Below are 21,487 nucleotides of genomic sequence, written 5' to 3'. Positions count from 1 at the left end.
CTCTCGCACCTGCTCCACCATGGAGCCTGTGCCTAGGTCTGCTACGTGCCACCCTGAGTTTCCCAGAGCCGGAGTGATCCCTGCCCCACGCAAGGAGTTTTATGAGGCTATGCACATCTTAGCTGGCCGGGCCGACCCCTCTTGGGTGGCCTTCGGAAGGGGCCCCTACTAAATTCCCACCAGTGGATTTGCTCTTGTTCCAGTTGGGCCCAGTGGATACGTGCTGGATCAAGAGCGGGTCTGCCAGCGAGGTTGCAACCTTTTGCGGAGGCTGCTCCAGTGCTGGCATTCCCGGTACCACCGATGCCCGTAGCATTGACCACACTGCCATCCCAGACTCTCATAGGAGGCCAGCTGGTACCATGCCCTCCAATTCTAAGCCAGTCCCTCTTATTATGCCTGGAGAGGGTAACGATTGGGAGGGGTTTGAGGACCCAATTATATACCACAACCCCTCATTTATGACCCAAGGGACAACTAGTATGAGCAACATTCAAAGGCCAGTGATTTTGACACCTCACCAGATACTGGCTTGATCTCTGCTGCTACCATGGAAACTTAGTTTGGAGACTCTTTTGCAATGTGGGGTGAAGGGCAGCTGGGGTCCTGGAATTTCTGCTGCCCTCCATCAGTCAAGAAAAACATTTTGACAGAGGTGCTTTAGCCATGAGTTGTCCTCTCCTAATCTTCACTTCCATTTGATGAAGCCCTTACAGCACACAGTGGCTCCAGATAAAGGCTCACCAACTTAGCCCTGTTCGTGGAGACCTTAGTTTCATCACCCATCACCCCACCCCGGAGAGCTTGGTGCTCCAAGCCTCCACTTTCAGAATCAACCCTGGCACGTTCCTTACCACTCCATTGGATAGGGAACCCATGGCTGGACACCTTTGACAAGAGTATGTTCCCTTCCACCTGCCTAGCACTGTGATCAATGACAACTTACTGCCTTTTGGGCCGATGCACCCTCAATGTGCTGTATTGAGTTCTGCCCACGGTCTCGGAGGAGACCCGATCCATACTCACCCAAGCTATTGCTGACTGGCGACATGCAGCAAAGTTCACCATTTGATGTGGGCTAGACACAACTGTCTCTTTAGGCAGAGTGACTGCATTTTTTGTGGCACTTAGACAACACTACTAGTTAAGAATCATTGATTTTTCAGGTGATGTCTAGGCTTGTCATTGACATATGCTTTGATGGCTCTCGCCTTATTCCTGAAAAGGCAGACTCAGTGCTGGAGCTCTTAAAAGACCGATAGGCTTCTGCCAGATCTTTGGGCCTATCCCTAACTGTCCGCGCACCTCACAACCCCAACTGTCCGCCGCCCAGCCCAGTCTGCCTTTCGCTCCTTCTGAGGTGACAGTAGGTCTTACTAACTGCACTTTTTCCCACCCAGCCACCAAGGCCAGTAGGCTTTCCACCCTTGGACACAGTTCCCACAGATCACCACCCAGTTGTCGGCTCAGTCCTCCCCACCTTCCCAGTATCTGCAACCTCCAAACCCCTTTCACTGTGCCCTCATACCAGCAATAGCTTTAACTAGAGCGGACTACAATCCCCATGAATCCCAACTGACGCGGGTACGCATGTGTCTGTATACGATGACACTGACCACCTACAATGGTCAGCAGAACACAACAAAAGACCAACATCTCTCCTCACTATCTGGGAGGAGAATGTGTCAAAATAGGGGCCACAGGTGACACGACACCCTTAACGAAGTAAGTAGAGTGGTATGCCGCAATTTAAGGAATGACCGAAGGTATGGACTCTGGTTAATTTGGTTTTCTCTTGTTTTTCTTGATTGCTGCTTCCCTTTCTACATATCCTGATTCAGTCTAACAGTTTAAGACCACAGGGGCACATCTCCCTCTTCTCCCGCATAGCACAACTTCTGAAATTTCAGGGTAGGTTAATATACATGAGATACGTTCATACAATTGATTTCATTACATGTGTATATCCTCATATTAGATTACACAGGTAAAACAACGTGACTGTTGTTAATTTGTATGTTTTGTCTTTCAATATGTACTGATTCCAACACAGTACCAATAAAGGATTACAGATGAAAAGACTATCTAATCCTACATCTCTCCTTTGCATCACGCTAACAATAGCTTGCCACATATCCTATCAAAAAAAGCTTTTTGTTTCATTTGTGATTTGTTTATTGGTTGGGGTGACTATGCACTGAAAACCTGAACCAAACACAAGTCCACTATGTTTTTGCCTTACAGGGCCCAAGACAAGAACATCATGGGATAGTGCGATTCAGCCCTTTGCCTACGTTTGATGGTGTGTGTAACAGTGTCCTAAATTACATCGAGTCCTTTAGTTCTCCTAGTCCTGATGAAAGCCTGGACCCTATGGCCTTTAATGTTGAGGGCTAAAACATGTTGACTTTTAAGTAGTGTGTAGGACCATCATGTCTATAAGTACCCCTTTTATGGTTTTTAATCATATCATGCGCATCAAAAATAAAGGGATACCTAGTTTTGCTCAGGTATTTATATTGCAAGGTCCCCGGCAGGAAATTATCCAAAGTGCTCCCTGGAATATGGTTGAGCCCATCCTGGTTTTTAGAAGCCATGATGAGACCCTATGATGAAGCATGATACCAATAGGGTGTTTGTGGATTTGTGAAGATTTGTTATGTTATGGACACTTATATAGCGCTCGACTCACCCGGAGGCATCTCGGCGCTTACTTAGTGTTGAGGAGGTAGCAGAAGTCAAGGAGAGGGATGTATTAATTAGAAAAGAAATGCTTTTAATTGTTTCCTGAAGATATTATAGGAGGGACATTCTTGCAAGGCAAGGGGCAGAGAGTTCCAGTAAGGTGGGGCAAGGAATGAAAAAGCCACTCCACTGGTACGGCTAAGACGTATCCTGGGGACTTTTAAGAGGGCCAAGGAGTTGGATCTAAGGGTCCTATCAGAAGCCTATTTGATAAGCTTTTTACGCAGGTAATCGGGCCTTTCCCTTTAAGAGAGTTGTAGGCGAGGCAGCATATCTTAAAATGTGATCGCTTTCTAATTAGGAGCCAATGTAGCTCTCTCAGCAGGGGGCCTGATGGAGAGCCAGCCGGACGATTCAGGATCATTCTTGCTGCCGTGTTTTGGATAACCTGTAGTTTGGCAAGCTGCGTTGTTCTGACTTCGGCCAGAAGAGTATTTCCTTTTTCTTTCCTTTTTTTTTTTTTTTTATTGAGCAAAATTCAATCAGGGAATTCAATAATACAAATTCATTAAATGTACAAAAGAAAATAGAGTCATAGTAGGAATATATCGTAAATTAAATACATTAGACATAGATAAATCAATCAATCAAATCGGGACAGAGAGATCAGGAAGCCTGAAGTTAGAATACCAACCAGAGATTGGAGCCCAAATCTGGGCTCCAAGAAGCCTAGCTTTTTTGCCTCTAGTACCATAAATTGAGATCTCCTGTTTATAGGTGGCCAGGAATCGACTAAGCCACATCTGAAATGTGGGTGGCTCAGGGTCCTTCCATCGGGCAGCAAGAATAATACGGAAGATTGCGGTACCTAAAAAGATGGTCCTTTGTTCCTCAATGCTATGACCGAGGGAATAGTCATGACCCATCAGATAAAGGGTTACTGAATCTCGTACATTCCGTCCAAATACCTGGGCTCAAAATCCCATAATCATTATCTTTAATAAGTCCAGTTTGGGACATTCGGCGAGCATATGAATTAGATTCGCTTGAGGTTGTCTGCATCTTGGGCAGTTGTCATCGGCCCGTAAACCCCAGGAAAATAGTTTTGCAGGTGTATAATAAAGGTTGTAAATAACTCTATAATATTGGGCTTTAAGATTAGAGGCGATAAACAATTTTGATGAAAGGGCCAAGGAAGAATCAATGTCGATATTTGGATTACCTAACCTTCAGCCCAAGCTTGCTCAACCCGCTCTAAATCAGCCACAGCATTTTCGATCAGCATCTGATATAGGCTGCCAATGCTAGTAGAGCGTTTCCCAATGATTGGGAAAAAATGAATACTATCTAATTTGATTCTGGGGATACAGTTGCGAATACTTGTAAGCACCTGAAAGTATTTGAGGAAATCGGTAGTTGGAATAGTATACTTCTGCTGCAGCCACTCAAATAAGGAAGAAGTTTCTTGACCAAGAAAATCACCAACTGTGTTAATGCTTAGAATTTCCCACTTCCGAGAAGTACTATCATTAAGGCAGGCCGAGAGAATCGAACTACGCCATAAAGGGGTGTATTTTGTGAATTTTGGGATAGCTAGTTGTTTAGATACAGATTTCCAAACCTTCCACGCATCTATGACTACCTTTAACTTGATTTTTTTATAGTATGATGGTATAATCTGCCTTAAGAGTAGCCCTTGGCATTTGTCCCCAAGACTCAACTCATAGATGGAGGGAATATAAAATTCCATAGTAGTTGAGATGGTTGTTTTACAATTTAACAGAGGACCCATATGTTGAATAAGTGTTGCCCATAAATATAGAGTTAGGTTAGGGATAGCTACCCCCCCCCCTGTCTTGAGGTAAAGTCAAAAGTGGTAAAGCTCTTCTAATCTTTCCAAAACTCCAGATGAACTTAGACATGGAGGAGTCAAGGATCTTGATAAAACTACCTTCAGCCAATAGCGGGATTGCTCGAAACAGGTAAAGTATCCTTGGAAAGACATTCATTTTTAGATAGTTGGCCCTTCCAATTATAGAAAGATGTAAATTATCCACTCTCCTAAGGTCAGTTTTTATTTTATTAATCAAGGGAGTATAATTAAGATGGTTAATTTCATTCACATCTGGGGACAGGCAAACACCTAAATAGGTAGCCTGTTTCACTTTATAGGGACTCTCAAATATAGTGTTATTTGTACAAAGGACCATTGTTTTATCCCTATTAAGGGAATAACCTGAAAAGGAGCCAAAGGTCTGGGTGGCTAACTCTATTTCCTGGATTGCGTCAGCAGGATTAGTAGTTAAGACAGCCACGTCATCTGCATACGCCAACATTTTTGTTGAAAACAGACCTACCTTAACAGGTTGAATAATGGGTGAGGAGAGCAACTTTAAAATTAGGGGATTGATATAAAGGGCAAATAATATCGGGGAGCAGGGACAGCCCTGCCTCGTACCTCTTTGTATCTCAATAAACTCCGACTCAGAACCGCAGATGGAAAGTTTTGCCTTTGGATCAACATATAAGGCCTTTAGAGCTTTAATGAACTTGTTCCCGAAGTTATTAAGTTCCAGGATGTTCCACAAAAATTGCCAAGAGACACGGTCAAATGCCTTCTCGTCATCGAGAAGGATCATCGACATCTCACTACCCGTGGTGCCCATGATGTCAAATAGGGAAATGACTCTCCGGGTATGGTCCGTGGTACCTTTCCCGGGAATAAAGCCATGCTGCCACGGGGAGACAAGATGCTCGACAACCCCACTCAGCCGATTAGCTAGGATCTTGGCGTAGAGTTTTGAGTCGGAGTTTATAAGAGATATGGGCCTGTATGAGGATGGGAGCTGGGGAGGCTTGCCTTTTTTAGAGAAGATCACTATATTGGTGTGTTTCCAGGATTCAGGCGGTGTTGCATGATACTGAACCCCCAGAAACAAATCTAGTAAGTAGGGGAATATTTGTTTACCCAGAGCCTTATAAAGGTCCAAAGGGATTTTGTCCGGACCTGCCGCTTTACCGTTTGCGAGATCAGATAGTGCAAGCTCCAGCTCCGTGATTGAGATTTCTCTTTCAAGATCTTCTTTGACTGATTCCTCAATGAAGAGGTTGAGGTCTAGGTCTGGCATCCAGTTACTAAGGAAAGTTTTTATATCTCTGCCAGAATGTAGACCTTCGCTTTGGTATAGCTTTTGATAATACTTCCGGAAAACCCCTACAATATCCTGTGAGGAGGTGTATTGCTGGCCCTCATACTCTATCAGCTTTATCTTATTATGAGATTGCTTTTGGCGTGTTCGAAGGGCCAATTGCCTGCCCACATTTTCTCCGGATTCATATATGCTACTTTTATTTGCTTGGTATGTTTCAGCAGCTTTCCGGGTTAAGGAGCTATTGATTTCAGTTTTCAACACTAGTATTTTTTGAAGAGTATCAGAAGATGAATCTCCTCGATGGATCTGGGTAGCATGATAAGTCTCAAGATTAGATAATTCCAGCTTGAGCTTCAGGTTGATGTTATCCTCTACCTTTTTCCGTTTGGCCACAAACGAGATAGTTTCACCCCTTAATGCTGCTTTGAAACAGTCCCAAACAATCAATCTAGGTGCGTTAAATTGATTGCAGTCGAAGAACCCCTGGGCCCAAGATGTTATATGGGTTATATATTCGGAGTTAACAAGAAGCTTTCTATCAAAAGACCATTGGGCCTTAGGTCTTACAAAACTGGAGAAGTCAAAAATAAGGGTAAGCGCATTGTGATCAGAAATCGTTTTTGGAGACTTGATTATATCCAGCAGATCCAAATCCTCTAAAGATGTCATAATATAGTCAATTCGGACATACTTGTTGTGCGGGTATGAGAAATACGTAAATCCGAAATCATTTTTTTTCCTCAAGTCCCAGACTTGGCATTTGTCCCCAAGACAAGCATTTGTCCCCAAGACTCAACTCATAGATGGAGGGAATATAAAATTCCATAGTAGTTGAGATGGTTGTTTTACAATTTAACAGAGGACCCATATGTTGAATAAGTGTTGCCCATAAATATAGAGTTAGGTTAGGGATAGCTACCCCCCCCCCTGTCTTGAGGTAAAGTCAAAAGTGGTAAAGCTCTTCTAATCTTTCCAAAACTCCAGATGAACTTAGACATGGAGGAGTCAAGGATCTTGATAAAACTACCTTCAGCCAATAGCGGGATTGCTCGAAACAGGTAAAGTATCCTTGGAAAGACATTCATTTTTAGATAGTTGGCCCTTCCAATTATAGAAAGATGTAAATTATCCACTCTCCTAAGGTCAGTTTTTATTTTATTAATCAAGGGAGTATAATTAAGATGGTTAATTTCATTCACATCTGGGGACAGGCAAACACCTAAATAGGTAGCCTGTTTCACTTTATAGGGACTCTCAAATATAGTGTTATTTGTACAAAGGACCATTGTTTTATCCCTATTAAGGGAATAACCTGAAAAGGAGCCAAAGGTCTGGGTGGCTAACTCTATTTCCTGGATTGCGTCAGCAGGATTAGTAGTTAAGACAGCCACGTCATCTGCATACGCCAACATTTTTGTTGAAAACAGACCTACCTTAACAGGTTGAATAATGGGTGAGGAGAGCAACTTTAAAATTAGGGGATTGATATAAAGGGCAAATAATATCGGGGAGCAGGGACAGCCCTGCCTCGTACCTCTTTGTATCTCAATAAACTCCGACTCAGAACCGCAGATGGAAAGTTTTGCCTTTGGATCAACATATAAGGCCTTTAGAGCTTTAATGAACTTGTTCCCGAAGTTATTAAGTTCCAGGATGTTCCACAAAAATTGCCAAGAGACACGGTCAAATGCCTTCTCGTCATCGAGAAGGATCATCGACATCTCACTACCCGTGGTGCCCATGATGTCAAATAGGGAAATGACTCTCCGGGTATGGTCCGTGGTACCTTTCCCGGGAATAAAGCCATGCTGCCACGGGGAGACAAGATGCTCGACAACCCCACTCAGCCGATTAGCTAGGATCTTGGCGTAGAGTTTTGAGTCGGAGTTTATAAGAGATATGGGCCTGTATGAGGATGGGAGCTGGGGAGGCTTGCCTTTTTTAGAGAAGATCACTATATTGGTGTGTTTCCAGGATTCAGGCGGTGTTGCATGATACTGAACCCCCAGAAACAAATCTAGTAAGTAGGGGAATATTTGTTTACCCAGAGCCTTATAAAGGTCCAAAGGGATTTTGTCCGGACCTGCCGCTTTACCGTTTGCGAGATCAGATAGTGCAAGCTCCAGCTCCGTGATTGAGATTTCTCTTTCAAGATCTTCTTTGACTGATTCCTCAATGAAGAGGTTGAGGTCTAGGTCTGGCATCCAGTTACTAAGGAAAGTTTTTATATCTCTGCCAGAATGTAGACCTTCGCTTTGGTATAGCTTTTGATAATACTTCCGGAAAACCCCTACAATATCCTGTGAGGAGGTGTATTGCTGGCCCTCATACTCTATCAGCTTTATCTTATTATGAGATTGCTTTTGGCGTGTTCGAAGGGCCAATTGCCTGCCCACATTTTCTCCGGATTCATATATGCTACTTTTATTTGCTTGGTATGTTTCAGCAGCTTTCCGGGTTAAGGAGCTATTGATTTCAGTTTTCAACACTAGTATTTTTTGAAGAGTATCAGAAGATGAATCTCCTCGATGGATCTGGGTAGCATGATAAGTCTCAAGATTAGATAATTCCAGCTTGAGCTTCAGGTTGATGTTATCCTCTACCTTTTTCCGTTTGGCCACAAACGAGATAGTTTCACCCCTTAATGCTGCTTTGAAACAGTCCCAAACAATCAATCTAGGTGCGTTAAATTGATTGCAGTCGAAGAACCCCTGGGCCCAAGATGTTATATGGGTTATATATTCGGAGTTAACAAGAAGCTTTCTATCAAAAGACCATTGGGCCTTAGGTCTTACAAAACTGGAGAAGTCAAAAATAAGGGTAAGCGCATTGTGATCAGAAATCGTTTTTGGAGACTTGATTATATCCAGCAGATCCAAATCCTCTAAAGATGTCATAATATAGTCAATTCGGACATACTTGTTGTGCGGGTATGAGAAATACGTAAATCCGAAATCATTTTTTTTCCTCAAGTCCCAGACAATCAAGTAGATTGTGACTATCCATCAATTGGCATAAGGCCCTATATACCTTAGGCTTACGTCCTTTATAATTCCGAGGTAATTGGTTATCTATAAAGGTCCCTAAGGCAATGTTAAAATCTCCACAGAGGATAAGGGGACCAGACCAGGAGGCCAATTCTATTTCTAGATCACTAAACACTAGGGGATCATCCAGGTTTGATCCATATATTGTGCAAATGATAAGGCCTGAATTTAATTGAGCTATAGCCCATCTGCCGTGTTTATCGGCCAATCTGCGTCTAGGATCACCGATAGCAGGTTTTGTTAAAATAGCAAACCCCCGTATTTTGGATGTTTGAGAGGTGGCTACGATCAAATTGTACCCCGGAATCTTTAGCAATTCTTTGTCACATTCTGCAATATGGGTCTCCTGTAAGCATAGAATATCAACAGGATCTTGTCGTAGTAATTGATATAATTGCGCCCTTTTATTTCTATTGTTAAGACCTGCGATATTCCAGCTGCAAAGTTTTACTCTCCCCATCTAAGATGGTAGATCCCAACCCTGACCTTAAAAAAAAAACAGTAAAGCATGTAACAACAGATAGCAAGCCACAAATTCATAATCTGATTCCTCCTTAATACCACCATTTGATCCCACATACAAAGAAAAACTTGACATTGACTTATTTGAGTGAAATTGCTCATTTTTGTGAATTTTCCCCTCCCCCTACCCACCACCCCCCTCCCCCCGCACACCAACCACCAAGGCATTTAGATTCTAAAAAGAGTCTGTGGTGATGGAGAGACGTTCCCTTACCAGTACCACTATCAATGAACTTATATGTTCAAAAACCCATAGGATTGAGAAAGTACAAAAATACTAAATCAGAAATTGAATAGAGAAAGATCGAAGAAAAGTTTGAAGAAAAGAGAATATAATGCATGAAACGGAGGAAAAAGACATAAAAGAAGGGAGGTGCCACAAAAGAAGACAGATAACAGAACGGGGTGGCTATTTTAGCATCCAAAGACCTATTATCATGATTGTCAAAATTATATCTGTATATATAAATGTTGCTATAAGTCTCTTATACTTCTTAAATGTCCAAGGCTCTTCTGCAAAGACGTATGCCGGATATATAGCTACCAAATAGCCACCAAAAACAGAAAGAATATTAGCCTATAACATACTACAAACGAACTCTCTACTGACCAATAGCCATCCCTAGTTCACTCTAAACCCCTTCATCCCTACACAGTCTCAACATATTCTAAATATTCGATTATTCACTTATTAGCATGATGTCAAAACTTAGGTCAGACTATCTAAAAATTCCTTAGCTTTTATTTCTTAAGTGAAAAATTTAGCCTGGCCATTATAAATAACTTTCAGCTTAGCAGGGTTGTTGCGATACACCTGGGCCTTTTTCTCCAAAAAGGGTTTGATCAGTTGGCGAAGGCGCCATCTCCTCTCCACGGTGGTGTGGCAGAAATCAGGCCTAACAAAGTACGAAATGGAGTCTCTGCTACGCCGAGCTTCGGGTCTTACTTTGTCAGCAATGGCCTGGCGGGGAAGAAAGTTTTCGAAATATACCAAGACTGCACGCGGGTATCCGCCCTTCGGTGAAGAGGCCTTCAACGTAAATGGAATTCTATGAACTCGTTGGACTTCCAAGTCTCAATTCCAGGACGCGAACTCAGGGAGTGTGTCTTTAAATAGCTGAACAATGAAAGTACGTTTATCATCGCCCTCAATTTTTTCCGGAATTCCGAGGACGCGGAGATTATTGCGCCGAAGGCGATTTTCCATGTCCTCCAGCTTCCATCTGACATCCTTTAGTTCTGCTTCGTGGGCTTCCACCCGCTCTTGAGTAACTGTGGCTTCTGCTTCGTTGGTCACTATACGATCTTCCATCTCCGTCATTCTTATATTAGAAGCCGCAACAGATTTTGAGAGTTTTCGAACTACACCCTGTACCTTGTGTAGAGCTATTTGTGCCCTACGACCATCCCTGGAAGTCTGCTCCCGATGGGAGGCAATAGCCTGGAGAACTGTATCAATTACAGTAGTCAATGTGGCACTTTGCTGGTCTGAAGAGGCGGATAGCTCAGGATGAGATATGGAAGCATGCTCCTGGGAATTAAGGACTGGTGCTGGAGAGTAATCCCAGGTTAGTCCTGATGCACCATGGTGGCTCATTTTCTTCCTCAACACAGTTCTCCTATTCCCCCTAGATTCGCCCTGGGCTGGGTCATGGTCACTTTCCGTTGCACTGGTATCAGAGCCAGTGTTAATTTCTGAATCTAAGTCTGAGTCATGTGACCACCTGGGATCTTCGAGACCCTCAGATATCGAGTAGAAATCAGATGGGTCTCTGTCAGTGTCCAGCGAGTCAGATGCTGTACGGTCCTTGCGAGCTTTCCCCCTAGGATCCGGAGTCTCAATGCTATGCACCATATTCTTGGGTGTATTTGATGCACTAGTCAAAGACATGCCTGTAACCATCCCCGTTTCAAGAGAGGAGGCCACCAGAGGTTGCACGACCACTTCAGCATCAGCTTCAGCTTCAGCTTCATTAAGCAATATCAATGTGTTTATTAAGGGTAGCATTGAGTTAGGATCTTCCAAAACAAAGTTCACGGAAGACACAGACAGAGACACACTGGCCACAGGGGTAGGGGTAGGAGAAGGCAAAACATGAGATGAAGTCTGTAGAACCGTACCTTCAGAATCTGAGGTCATCTGTTCTCCCAAAGCCTGCGGGCGATTAGCCTTGTTCACTCCTGAAGCGATCGGGTTTCCACTTGCCAATGCATCATCAGGCTTCTCAGCCGCTTCCCCCTCTCGGTCCTGAGTGAGAGCACCACCTCCTGGCAGCATTTTCTCAGCTTCTCCTGCAGTCGTGAGTTCAGAGGAGGAGCCCGCCGCCATGGGCTGATCCGCCGTAATCGGTGCTGTAATTGTCGGCAGGTGAGTGGGAGAGGGAGCAGCACCAGGCGTTTTCCGTAGAAGTTCCACAACCGAGGGGCCCGGTCCGGGTGTAGACGGCAGTTGCTTGGAGGATTTGGTTTGCTTTACCGAGGCTTGGACGATGTCGAGGCCAGGAGTTTCCTCAGAACTCAGCACGCCACCTCGCTTTAGTGCTAACTCTCGGTCTCGGAGAGCCTGCTTCGCCGCTCGCGTCTTAGAAGCGGCGGCCAGTGATGCAGCGTTCTTCGGGGCCATTTCCTCGCTACTGACTTGAAGCACAGAGTCGGCGCTGGGGGAATAGGTAGTATCGGTTACACCCACAGAGCTAGTCCGCAGATTACTAGCGGTGTTGCTAGCGGCGGTTTCACCACATTGGGTACGTCTAACGAGTCTCAGCACAGCAATCCCAATGAGTGAGGAGAGAAAGGACAAACGAGAACGTAGCGCCAAGACCGCTGTTATATCCTCTGGGTCTTTAGTATAGAATCCGAGCCCCTCCATCCAGCTTACAGCAATCGGACAAAAAAATATGTTGAACGTTATTTTGTTGGCTATTGTGTTTTCCTTGTATCCAGAATTTTGCTCGATTATTAGCCCCGCATCTGGTTAGGTGTTTTTTCAGCTTTTATCTTCCTCCGAAAGGACGGCAAGCTCCTCTCAATCCATCAGAAATAGGCACTGGTCAGCGGAGCGTCTCGCAGCGGTCTAGAACGCCGCCGCCATCTTGCCCCCAGAAGAGCATTTCCATAGTAAAGGCGACAGGTCACCATGGCCTGGACCAGGATTCTGCGATGTTTAATCTGCAGGTAGGGCAAAATCTTAAGCAGAAGGCGAAGACTGTAATAGCATGAGCCTGTTACGGCAGCAATCTGATCTTTCATAGTTAAAGAGTGGTCCAGAAGTATTCCCAGACTCTTTACTGCCTGTTTTGGGATGGGGGCCAGTCCAAGCTGGGGTTGCCACCAGTCATCTGTCCAGATCCTCGATGCTTTCCCCATCAACATTACCTCCGTCTTACTAGGGTTCAATTGGAGACAGTTCTCAGACATCCAGTTTGAAATAGTAAGCATGCCTGCCACAAAACATGCTTTCTCAGATTCTATATTAGAACCAATTGTGAACATAAGCTGGCTGTCGTCCGCCTATGAAATTATTTCGAACCCAAACTGTTCCACAATTTTTGCCAGGGGGACCATATAGACATTACATAATGTTGGGCTCAGACAGGAGCCCTGGGGTACGCCCCTGTCCAGGCAGGTTTTCTTCAAGAAGAATGGTCTCAACATTACCGTTTGATGTCTATCGGTCAGGAAATTCTGCAGCCATTTTAGGGCAATGCCCCAGATGCCACAGGTATGAAGTCTCTCCACGAGCTTTAGATGTGAGATAGTATCGAAAGCCGCGGAGAAATCCAGAAGGGTCAAGATGACAGAGCCTCCGGCATCCACTGCCTTCCTCAGGGAGTCAGTCACTGCTAGAATGGCGGTCTAAGTGCTGAAACCAGGACAAAATCCAGATTGCGCGGAGTCCAGGTGATTATTAATCTCAAGATATGAGCTTAATTGTCTGTGAATGGCTGTTTCCAATTTCTTGCCCAGCAAGGGGAGTAACGAAATGGAGCGATAGTTACTGAGTATCAAGGGGTCCGCTGTTGGCTTTTTGAATATTGGGCGGACATAAGCTTCTTTCCATGGGATGGTAATTAAGCCTGTTTGGATTGAGCAATTGAACAGTTTTTGAATCTCCGGAGCACATCCCGGGGCTAGCCGAGCTATAACTCTGGCAGGGCAAAGATCCTTAGGCGAGCCGGATTTAGCAGAGAGTAGTAAGTTGGTAGCCTCTTCAAGTGTGAACTGTTCGAACTGCTCGAGGATGCTTACCGTCGATAAGTCAAGGTCTACAGGGCTGCTAAAAGAGTCGGAGTTCAGGGACCTCGGATTAGCAAAGTTGGCATAAATCTGTTCAATTTTATCATGGAAGTATACCGCTAATGAGTCACATAGTTCTTGTGATTCCAGCGGGGCTTGTCTGCAAGCTTTGGGGATACAAAGTCCTTCACTATGGTGAACAGGGCTTTAGAAGAGTTACTAGCCTGGTCAATTTGGTTCATGATAAAAGTTTGCCTGGCTGATTTAATGTTCTGATTATATTTGGACAGGGCTGATTTTATAAGTCTGTCTATCTAGGGTATTTTTGCTAATTCTCCATCGTCTCTCCAAAGTCTTGCACTTGGATTCTTCGATTTTAAGCTCCTGAGTGTACCAGGGGGCTGATTGCCGCTGTTGTGCAGGACAACATTTTTTGGGGGGGACTATGGAGTTGAAAGCGGTCACTAGGGCAGAATTGAAACCTTCCAGCAGTCTAGATGGCTCAGGAATAGCTTGAGCGTTTTCTGCTGGAAATGGACAAAATACCTCTTTAAAGGATTCGAGGGATCGGTTATTCCAGGGTCTCTAGCTCCATAATTCGACTCGATTTCCCTATTGAGTGCTCACTGACCTGGGTTTCGATAGAAAACAAGACCATGGAATGGTCGGTCCATGTTAAAGGGAAGGGAGGGTTGCATGTCAAATGGTCAATATTAGTGAAGATCATGTCCAAGGCGTGTCCCGCCCGGTGGGTGGGACCCAAGACCCTTTGGGAAAGACCCATCAGATTAAGGCTAGTTATGAGCTTACTCACGTCCGGTATAGAGGTGTCTTCGCCGTGGAAGTTAAAATCCCCCAGCAAAAATAAAGTTGCAGGAGGCTAAGACTTGCAAGGCTATCTGTTCGGTCAGAATGTTAGAAAAGCTGGCTCTAGATCCCGGTAGGCGGTAAATCAGGGCTCCATTCCAGCTATCAGTTGGTGACCTAATGATATTAAAAATGCCCAATTCTAGGCTATCACAAGTTAAGGTAGAAGTCCATTTGACCGTAAGGCTTTCTTTAAAAGCTATGGCAATACCACCCGCAATTTTACCTTCCCCGTCTAAATGAATGAATTTGTAGCCATCAGGGATGGCTAAATTAATCTGAGGGTGGTTAGTGGGATTTGACCATGTTTCGGTGAGAAAGCAGAGCTCTGGGGAATGAGTCCTAATCGGGTCCCAAATTTCGAATGGGTGTTTGGTTAGTGATCTAACATTACACAGAATGTACTTCGGGCTGGAGCTCTCTAAGACGGGTTCGGTATTAAAAGATAGTGGGCTGGCCATAGTGAGATCTTTTTGAAAGGAACAGGACCTACATGGTACCGGCCCATCCAGCGAAGTGGGAAACTTGCTGGGGCAGCAGATGGTGGGTGAGGAGTTGATTTGTTCCCTCAATCTAATATTTTGCAGAACATTGGGCGAATAAGTCAGTCTTGTTTGGGGGGAGGCATAAGCTCTGATTTGGGCAGCACCTCCTGCCCCTGGCCCCAGTCGGGCGCAGGCGGGCTTGCCTTTGGCGCACCCGCTGCGCGCATCCGCTGTGCGTACACTTAACAGCTGACATTTATGCAGGGAGGGCAAAAGAACTAGCCCGCTACCTGCTTGATAGCCCCAAGATGGCGGCCACTTCAGGTTACAATCTCCAATTCGGCCGAGTTACCCCTCCTGACAGCGCCTAATCGGCTGTATAATGGGTAAGTGAGGAATCTGGTGCAGTTTTAAAAAATATAACAGATGCAAGTTAAAAATAGGCGCAAGTGCAGGTACAGAAAGTTCTAAGACTCCCGGCTTCCGCCTCACGAGACAACTAAGATTTAGCCTCAAACATTGTACTAATAGGATACTGTTTGGTGTTGAATGATTTATGGCGGGAGGAGGTAGTCTGTGATTTTTCCTCTATTCCCCTAGGTAGCATCTGATTGCCCCTTTGGCCTCTTTGCTATTACATTGGGTTAAGATGCTCATTACTGGCCAGGCCCAAGTCATCCTATTGGTTCCGGATTGGGAACAGAGAGCGTGATATCTAGTGCTCCTGGGCTTGAGCATCTGTCTTCCGATCAGGATGCCCCTCCATAAAAGATCTGCGGTCATGGCAATGGTGTAGGGCCCTGCACGGACTACCCTGTCTCCAACTTCATGCTTGTAGATTGAGCAGGGACAGCTAAACATCTTCAGTCTTCCACCGGAGGTGGTTGATGTCCTCTTGGCTATCGCCGAAAACTGAATCCGCCAGTCGTTGGGACGCATTTTTGGTTTGATACTGGACACAACAGACTTCCTTTAGGCTAGGTTGTCTAATGTTTTGTTGATTCTTCTTTCCCTCGCCTGACAAGAATTTGCTTCTGGGATAGTTAAAGGGTATCCCTCTGCTCTTTTGGCCTTCCTGCAGTTGCCGAAACAGCTCTCATTGTTTAACTCACCTTTTGTGATGCTTTTTTCTTAAAGGACTCCACCCTTTGTTTCCTCCTTATTCCTTTGTTATACTGCAGTGGGATCTTAACCTGTTCCGCACTTATTTGATGTATACTCCTTATGAGCCGCTGTACAGCTGTCCTTTGTGTCTTCTCACCCTCAAGCCAATATTCCTCTTTGCCCTAACATAGGAACGAGTGATTTTCAAGCTCTTTGTGTTGACCTGCCATATACCTCCTTCTTCCCTGACAAACTGGTTCTGTGAACTCAGCCATCCTGCCTTCCAAAAGTAGTGACACCCTTCTATGTTATGTCTCCTCGATGCACTCTGTAGGAACTTTTTCTGCGTTTTTCAATAAAAGTATGTATCTTTAATTAGAAAATTCTTATCTTTATTTCTTATAAGTAATATCCATGCTTCGTATTATTATCTTCATAATATGTTAAACATTCTCTTCATATCTTCCCAATGCATTTCGGGCACCTGTCCTTCATCAGGAGACTTAATATCTGAAAGCAACCAAGTATAGCACGTTTTTAGCAAATAGCTAAAAACGTGCACCAGAGCACGGCTGCTACCACTGCTTTGGCTTGCTGGGCTCCAATCCTACACATCAGCCTGACAGCAGTGTGAGTGTCCCTCTATACATTCACAAAGACTTACTCTATCATGACCGCCAGGTTCACCGATAGGCATTTCAGCAACTTGGTTCTACAGTACTTCTTGGTTTGAGCCACTTCACAGACCCAGTTTTGCCTTGGTATTTATTCAGAAAGGTGAGGAATCTGTAGTTGGGTGTCTCTAGCAGAAGAAAAGCTACTGCTCTATCTGGCAGAGAGACTGGCTAACTGCAGTTTCCTTGCTCTGTCGATTTAAAAAGATTCCTGGTTTAGGAATCTGCACTCTGTTCAAAGCCAATTTGATGCTGGGGCTCTGCTTCTGGGGGAGCAGACAGTCTCTAAAGCAAATGATGTCCGCACTCGGGAGTGGTGCCTAGATTGACTCTCATGCCATTTCCGGAGTGGAACAGTGCTCAGAGGTACTGCTAAAACGTTTCTGGACCCAGTGTGACGCCTGGGAAAGTATTTAAAAGGTTCGGAATCTGCTGAGATAGTCTTTACCAGAAAGCGCGTTATCATAGGTAAGTAACCTGTTCTTGTCTTCGTGATATGCCCAGCTTGGGTTTTCTAGTAACAAGCTTTCTCTGCGTGCGGCTTACTTTCTACAGCAGAATCTGGACTTGTCTGCCAAAAGCAGTTTATCAATCACTTCAAACTACTAGACAACCCAATCACAAGTCTTGCTATTAGAGTCAGGAAATGGGAGCGAATGACTCCCACCTTTCATTTGGTTTGCTGGAGCTCAATGCATTACTTGATAAAATGTCTCCCAGCAAATATCTTGTCTTCTCAAACATTAAGCTCTTTATTTCCAGCCCCTCCCTCATTCATCAAATCACTATTTGTAGATGTAACACTGAATTATTACATGGTCTGGGACTGCCGGCCACCCCCCGCCTTAACATACAGACTACGTTACCCATTTAACAAGTCAACACATAATTCTTTGGAAGGCAGGGGGTCTGAGACCCCCCTGGCCGTATTTATTAAAATATGAAATACAATTAAAAATTTTAATAAAATAAACATTTACACAATTATTAAATGCAATCTTCAGAACATTAGATTTACATCCATTTTGACATGATATGATGGGCTAACCTTAACAGGTAGCTAATACAGCATGGTTCCTAACCGAATCTAACATCCTGAAATTGAATTTGCATTTTAATAATTTCTGGTCCTACGGCAAGGTCGCTAACCGGTGTCAGATCCTTTTACCCAGCTAGCTCTCACGTCCGAGATGCGCATGCGCGATGAGGGCCCGTTTACCCTCGTGTGCTCCGTGAACTCCATTTAACCATAACAGGAGGGCCCTTACACTCGCGCCTTAGCGTCATAGTGTATGTGTGGGGTGGCTATCAGCCTGAGGAAAGCGTTGACTCCCCTCCCCCTCACCCAAGCAAGCGGATATCCTGCCCCTGAAGTTCTGGGAGAGACCAGTGGCCCCTCCCCCTGGGCGACCCCTTTCGTGAATGGGGCCGCCCCCACCTAAGGACCTTAAATTGCTGCTCACCGATTATGACCTTACCGCCAGATCCACATAATAAATACGACATTACTAATCTAAGACGGAAAAAAGGCCTAAGGAAAAAACAAACCAGTTAACACACCCAAAAACATGTACATATTTACATTTGCCTGTAAACGGGGAAAAGAGCCTAAGGAAGGAAAACATTTACTCCTATGACATTCGCATAGCGTTACACCGCATACCTACCAGTGTCCTCACCAGAAGTCTGCTACAATGGGATGGAGGGGGGGGGAAAATTAAACGGCCCCACGGTGGGGCGAGGAGCGAGCCTGGAAAGCGCGGGCACAAAGAGGCCGCTTCCCGCGCTCCCCAGGCTCTTAACCCCTTCCAGTCTGCGGTCCCGCCCCCTTGACCCGGAAGTGCAAAACTGCTTCCGGGGCAAGGGCGGGACGCGCGACCAACCAAGGATCGGCCAGAGAGGGGGGGCTGGGCCCCGCCATGTGTGCGTGGGGGCCGATTGGCCCCCCCTTTTCTCACTTCGTGTCGGCTTTATCTTTCTGCAACTCTGTCAAGTTTACTCCTCTCATCCGGGGACTCGGTGCTAAAAAAAATTGTTAGGACCTGTTTGGTAATCTTATTTTCCATTGGAAAAAAAACACTTTACGATCTAAAAACTCAAGTTCTTTTTACGCTACATAAGCAAATTTATCCATCAATGAGAAAACTATTTATTCTCGATGAGTGATATACCACATTATTGTCATATTCTTTTTTTCCCCGCAGTAAGGAGATTGAAAAAATAAAAGATGAGCTTTCATTACAACGGATGAAAGCATTAGCTGAAAGCCAGCGGGTCTTGGAACTTGAAAGAAAACTGTTTACTAATGAGAGGCACCTTAAACTTTGCCAGAGTGAAAACATGAAACTGCGGATCAATTTGGATGAGGTGAAAATGAAATACGAGCCTGACGGTAAGCAGTACTGGTCTTTAGAATGTAAGCGTAATTGTTATGTGATGTCCAGTGAACTAATCAATTTTTATACAATTTTCACTGTAAATGAACCCTCCAGCCCTTTCGTGCTTACCTTTACAGTGCCTGTTAACTGGGGCCAGATTGGATAAGTCGTAATGTGTAAAAAGCCCCACGTATTGCTATCGAGGTACAGATGGGAAAGTAGTTCAGCCAGTCATTATGTTTTTTGTAGAGTGAGCTGACGTAATCATGGCATATCACCTTTGCCTCCAAACAAGCCCCCTCACAGTAATGTCTGATAGAACCTGGATTGTTTTTAAGCTAGAGACCAAAGCTACTGGCTGTCTTTTTGGGCAATGCACTCTCCTCCATCTTGTGAGTTGCAGCCTACATGTGCCCCAGATTGCAGTGAGTAGAGTCCAGGAAGTGGTAAGGAGACAGACTAGTGCTGTCTCTTCCCAAGACAAAAAGTTGTTTAAAAAACGATTTTCATTTTCTGTGTTTACTGTCTATGCCTGTGGCTGTTACAGTTAAAAATTGTATTTTTAGCCTGCCTGTAATTGCATATTTTATCACCCGTGTTGTGTTTTAAATGTGTGGTTTTCCCTGCCCATGATTGCTTTCATTTAGTGTGTTGAATTGTGGGATTTGCAGTCCAACCTCTGTAGTTTGGCCCTCTCATTCCTTGGTGACAAATCTGTTTTCCCTCCAAATTTCTCCTTTGCTCTGTGCTTAGGCCTGTGTGCTCAAACAGTGCACCCCCAGCCACCATTTTGTGCTCACAAGCCAGTGAGGCCAGCCCCCCTGCCCCCCCCCCCCCCCCAGCAACAGGGATTTTCTACATCAGAGGGTGCTTTGGCTGCTTGGAATTGTGTTGGGACTAGTGGTAGGGCTAAGGCATTTATTGGATTTTGAGATCAGGGTTTTTTTTAACTGATTGGGTCCTTGGACTAGGGCTAAGATTGGCTGTAAGGTCCTGGTCTCCTATTGGTTCTAGATGTTAGGGCTAGTGTTGTGATTGGATAGTGTTAGGGCTAGGGTTCCCATTGGCTGAAGGGGTCACCTGATTACTAGGGCTACAAGAAAGGCCAGGCTTAGGGCGTCTCTGCCCGGGCGTCGAGGCTAAGGGTGGAGAGGACAAGGGTAGTTGCCTGTTTGGGCCTGTTTGAGACTGGTTGGGACTAGGGCCAGAAATGCTGCCCTCTGACTCCTTCCCTCCAAAACTCCTTTTTACTCATCCATAAGCCTCTTCCTACTGCTAAGACTTATAAAAAATAAAATAATCCTTCACTCTTTTATCCCTCCACTATCCTTTTTCAATCAAAATTAACAGACTAACATGTTCACTTCTCAAATTCCATATTCCATATTCAACTATACTAATAACTGAATCACATATCTACTACTCAAATTACTTCATATTTATACTATACTAATTTTCAACAGAAATCCTTTATGGGTTCCGGAGTGGCGTGCTACTCGCCAGAAAAGCGCTTCAACACCCATCAGGGGTAACAAGTGCTATATGAATGCTTATCTTTCTTACCCTTTTATCCATCTGCTATCCTTCTCACTCCAAGTAACAGACTAATATCCACCACTGAAATTACCTCATATTTCACCATATTAATTCACCACTAATCCTTTATAGGCTCCCTGAATAGCATGCGTCAACAAGCGAGCGATAAATAAATACAAACCTTTATCCTACTCTATCCTTCTGCTATAATTCTAAATCCAAATAACTGACTAACCTATCTACCACTTAAAATGTACTTGCATGTTTCACTATACTAATTCAACACTAATCCTCTGTGGGTCCCGGAGTAGCGTGCTACCCGCCGAAAAAGCGCTTCGACGCCTCGTCAGGGGTAGTAAGCGCTATATAAATGCAATTACAATACAATACAATACCTTGTAAATGGGCGTTTGGCACTTGCACTTTACTGCAAAGTGTTGTTTGGATCCCCCATTTTTTGTGGGCTAAAACCTGTTCCATTTCCATTGCTACCTGAGTTTTGGAAAACATCCCTCTGCGGAAAAAGGACGTGTATCGCAAGCCCCTCCCTTTGGGATACACACCTTTGTAGGAGAGACATTTTAGGAGAATAGACCTGCCCGAGACCATGCAAGGCTTGTAAGGGCCATACCCGTTTCCCAGACCCTACCCCAAAAAAAACTCCCTCTCTACCTCTCTCCCTCTCCCCCTCTCCCTCTCTCCCTCCCGCCCTCTATCTCTCTCCCTCCCGCCCTCTATCTCTCTCCCCGCCCTCTATCTCTCTCCCCGCCCTCTATCTCTCTCCTCCCTCTATCTCTCTCC

At 44.8% G+C, this 21,487-nt stretch overlaps 1 protein-coding gene across 2 annotated transcripts in view; it reads left to right on the top strand.

Annotated features, from left to right (window-relative positions):
- Nucleotides 1–21,487, top strand: part of SPDL1 (spindle apparatus coiled-coil protein 1) — a 424,110-nt gene that overhangs the window by 344,200 nt on the left and 58,423 nt on the right. For both annotated transcript variants that reach the window (XM_078653377.1, XM_078653378.1), the window contains exon 10: nt 18,977–19,164. In XM_078653377.1, the coding sequence (XP_078509503.1) occupies nt 18,977–19,164 (188 nt within the window). The remainder of the gene's footprint in view (nt 1–18,976; nt 19,165–21,487) is intronic.

This window comes from Lissotriton helveticus, chromosome 7, assembly GCF_964261635.1.
Source record: "Lissotriton helveticus chromosome 7, aLisHel1.1, whole genome shotgun sequence".
Taxonomy (NCBI): domain Eukaryota; kingdom Metazoa; phylum Chordata; class Amphibia; order Caudata; family Salamandridae; genus Lissotriton; species Lissotriton helveticus.
This window is presented reverse-complemented; position numbering and strand designations above follow the sequence as displayed.